Raw genomic sequence first — 4120 nt, forward strand, 5'->3', positions numbered from 1 at the left:
TATTATTTATTTATATTATATTTATATTTTTATTTGTATGTCTTATTCTCATGCCTTGTACAAAGAGAGCACAGTTTACCAAAGTCAAATTCCTTGTGTGTTCAAGCATACCTGGCCAATAAAGCTGATTCTGATTCACTGATTTATTTTTACTTTCTGACTTTTCTTTTCTTTAATGAAACATTTGTGCGTGAGATCGGTCTCTGAGTCTGTCGGCTGAGTCTAAAAAATTTTAAAAAAGGCCCACCTGAGTCTCATCAGACTGAAGGTGAGGGGCGGATTGGTTCCACCTGGGTCAAAGCGGGTCTAATCATGGAGGGCCTCTCTGATTGGCTGAAGCCGGCAGGTAACAGGGTGTAAAAGGTTTGGAGGACCTGCAGTCTGGTTTGTCTGTTGACAATAAACCAAACTGAGAAGAGTTCCTCAAAAGACATTTCTATCTCTTCAAACTAGTGATGGTGAGATGAAGCCTCATGAGGCTTCGAACCACTTGAGCCAATTGGTTCGAGAAAGGGTTCATTCCTCGAAGCTTCATGTGCACACGAAACCACCTACTGGCCAGGTTTATCATTACATGCAGCTGGATCTTAACCACATAATGTGTGATGCATTGAATTTTTGTCTGTTATGGGAATGACTATGAATTACAAAAAAATGTATGACCAAATAGTTTCTGTACATAAATGATCATATATGTGTATGATAAAATATTTTTGAATGTATTCTGTGTGTGTACATTTTTCCCAACATGTTAGTATCATATGATATGACAGGATGTGTAATTATATTTTTCTGTCACTTTAGGAAAATGGAATTGGCTTAAGCAGACCGAGGACAGTGAAAGTGATTGTGGAACTAGGAAGAGGGCACTGAATATGCTTGTGTTATTAGGAGTTATTAAATCAAAATGTTGCCACACAGGGGAAATCCTCCTCTTTCTTTCTTTTTTAAGTTATATGTTTTGGGCTTTTGCTCATTTTATTTATAGAGGAGAGGACAGTGTAGAAACTGGGAGAGAGTGGGGGAAAATGCGATTAAAAAGCTGCAGGCTGGGCTGGAACCCGGGCCACTTATATCATAGGCGTGCAACTTAACCATTAGGCCAAGACCGCACCAGAGTCGTAACAGGTCCGCACCTAACTCCCGTCTTTCTAGCTGGCTCCGTTTTACCTGTCCTCCTCTCACTCCTAAATCTTCAAACCATCTCTCTCTCTCTAAACTCTCCAAACTATATAAACGCTGTCCAAACTCTAGTTTATGCTCAAAAAAACACTTTGAAATCAGATTCTGGTCTGCCTGAAAAGTCCTCTTCTTCATTCCTCATCAGAACAGTCTGTTTTCTCTCTGACCACGCCCCCTCCGGAAGTGGATGTGCCTCGGCTCTCCAGCACGTTGATCTAATGTTTACATGTTGGCTGAATATACACGGCTGCTCAGAGATCGCGTTACTTCAACCCTCTGAATCTGATCCTGACGGAGAGGCGCCTGCAGCAGGACCTTTCTGAACCATTGGTCACAGATTTAGTGTTTCTTGTTGTTTTATTTATCAGTATGTAGACGTGTGTCTTGGTACACAGCTACCAACATGTAGCTATGTGGCTATGCTAACTAGCGCTAGCACTTATCCATGATAAATAAAAATCATCCACTAGATCTTCAAATCTGCAGACGTGGGGAGTCAAAGCGACCTTTGTGTTTATTAAGACAGCCTACAACTAGCATGCCTCCCTCCTAAGCTCCTTGTTAGCACACATGTGTGCAGGGAATGAAAAACGGAGGAGGGGTTGAGTTGTATTTTATACAGTCTATGGGCTGAACAAGCTCCGAGCTCTGACTTCCTGTTACAGACCGGATGGCGTTGTGACGTATGAAAAACACTGAAAACTGAAACGGCTGGTTTCAGCACACATTTACAGAAAGGTGGAGAAATCAGAACAGGAGCAGGATGGATTCTTTGACTTTTCAGGGGGTTTGTAGACAGGGACACAGATTTCAGGGAGAGAACCATTAAAAAGAACATGTTGCATGATATGTCACCTTTAAGGTCATCATTTTGGCTCCATAGATATCCTTCAAGAGTATCCTGTCTTAATCCAATGAGCTGCTTATTTAAGGTTACCATGCATTAATGTTATATGCTTATTTCCTTTATCTCTTTCAGATCACAAACATAAACACGACTCTGCACGTCAACAAAGAACACACGTTACACACAGAAATAAAAATGTTTATTTGGAGAGTCTGATTCTCTGATTGGACTCGAGTCGTCATCAGTCGCCTCAAACAGTCAGATTTCAAAGAGTCTAACATCAGTGGAGGACAGATTTGGTAAATATTGAAGTATTATCACAAAAAATGTAACTTTTCAAGAAGATTTAGATTTCATGAGTTACAATGAAAAATAACAAACACATGAAAGAAAGAGAGTTTAGAAATCGTATGTATGAAGGAATAATGGAACACATGAATTCAGTTCTAACATCTTACATCATGAGACATCGAAGGTTCCCACGTTTGTCTTTCAGGGGACCGGTCTGTGTTGGTCTCAGTTAAAGGTCAGGACCTGATAGCTCCTGAACCGATACTCACGGTGGTTCCTCGGCAGGCGGAAAGCCTTCAGTCCAACACTCACCGTCCCAAGACCGCCCCTGTTCCTCCCAACGTACACGCCTCCCCCGCTGCACGCCGTCACCGAATTATTAGGCACCCGTCCCCATGAGCCGGACCTCCAAGTCAAGTCCTCAGAGCTGTTTGTCTTCACCAGGATTTGAAACGGGGAGCCGAGACGCTCCCTGCCCTTGAAGGGGTAGTGGCAGCTACACCCCATCCTGGGGTTGTAGAAACCTGCAGAGCCCCTGTACTGGCACACGAAGTCATTGCGCCCGGTTGAAGAGATGCGAGTGAACACGGCGCCAGAGGGAATCGAACCAGCCATGGTCCACCACACCAGAGAGGAGTTTTGAGAGCCGCAAGATTCACCCGTACCGTTCTCCTGAATGTGGACGGGAGTCTGGAGAGTCGAGGATGATCCGATCAGGGAGACTTCAGGAAGACTCTCCTCCAGGTCTGGGTTCAGGAGGGGGACAGAAGGAGGGGGTGAAAGAAGAAGCTGTGATGAAACTACAGATCTCATTACCTTTAGAAATCTGACCCAGGACACAAAGGGGTTTAAGTTGTGACTCCTTCATGGAGACGATGGTAGTAACCAAATACTTTAGTAATCAATTATTCTAAAGATCATTTTAACGAGTAATCGAATAAGAAAGGATTTTATACTCCAGTATAATATCTGTATAACACTTTGCTGATAGTTGTGAAAGTAGAGAGTGAGAACAGAGCAGGTACATGCTGATAATCTGTGTGTGCACTCTCTCTGAGCCACCCCATTCTAAAAGTCTGGACACGCCCGTGCACAGCGTAGACTGCTATAGGCTTAGACTGACACACTGGGATCCTGTCTTTCCCTCTCTCTCCTCTCTCTGCCTGTCTCTCACTTCAACTCTTCCTGTCCCATTAAAGTTACTAACCATAGACCTTTCTGGAGTCCCTGAGCTCCCTTGTCTCGTAGGTTCCTCTGGATCTCTGCTGTAGATTCCTTTTTGGGGTCTGTTATTCATCCTTTCTTTCTTTCTTTCTTTCTTTCTTCTTTCTTTTTCTTTTCCTTTCTTCTTCCTTCTTCTTCTTTCTTTTTTCTTTCTTTCTTCTTTCTTCTTTCTTTCCTGCCCTTCTTTTCTTTCTTTCTTTCTTTCTTTCTTTTTTTCTTCTTCTTCTTTCTTTCTTTCTTTCTTTTCTTCCTTTTTTCTTTCTTCTCTTTCTTTCTTTCTTTTCCCTTTCTTCTTCTTTTCTCTCTTTCTTTCTTCTTTCTTTCTTTCTTGCTTTCTTTCTCTCTTTTCTTTCTGCCTTTCCTTTTTCTATTCCTTTTTCTTTCTTTCTTTCTTTCTTTCTTTCTTTTAATTCCTTTTTTCTTTCTTTTTCTTTCTTTCTTTCTTTCTCTTTCTTTTATTCCTTTCTTTCTTTTTCTTTCTTTCTTTCTTCTCTCTTTTCTTTTCTTTCTTTCTTTCTTTTATTCCTTTTTTCTTTCTTTCTTTCTTTCTTCTCTTTTCTTCTTCTTTCTTTCTTT

The 4120-nt window shown here is 41.5% G+C and overlaps 1 protein-coding gene across 1 annotated transcript; it reads right to left on the reverse strand.

Moving 5' to 3' along the window:
* Nucleotides 1–2211: 2211 nt before the first annotated feature.
* Nucleotides 2212–3556, reverse strand: LOC117819388 (natterin-3-like). Its single transcript, XM_034692707.1, has 2 exons — nt 3528–3556; nt 2212–3066 (listed from the first exon to the last, which is right to left on the reverse strand). Exon 2 carries the CDS (start codon nt 2933–2935, stop codon nt 2546–2548), a length of 390 nt encoding a protein of 129 aa, XP_034548598.1. The 5' UTR covers nt 2936–3066; nt 3528–3556; the 3' UTR covers nt 2212–2545.
* Between the last annotated feature and the right edge of the window lie 564 nt (nt 3557–4120).

The sequence above is a fragment of the Notolabrus celidotus genome, chromosome 9, assembly GCF_009762535.1.
Source record: "Notolabrus celidotus isolate fNotCel1 chromosome 9, fNotCel1.pri, whole genome shotgun sequence".
Lineage (NCBI taxonomy): Eukaryota > Metazoa > Chordata > Actinopteri > Labriformes > Labridae > Notolabrus > Notolabrus celidotus.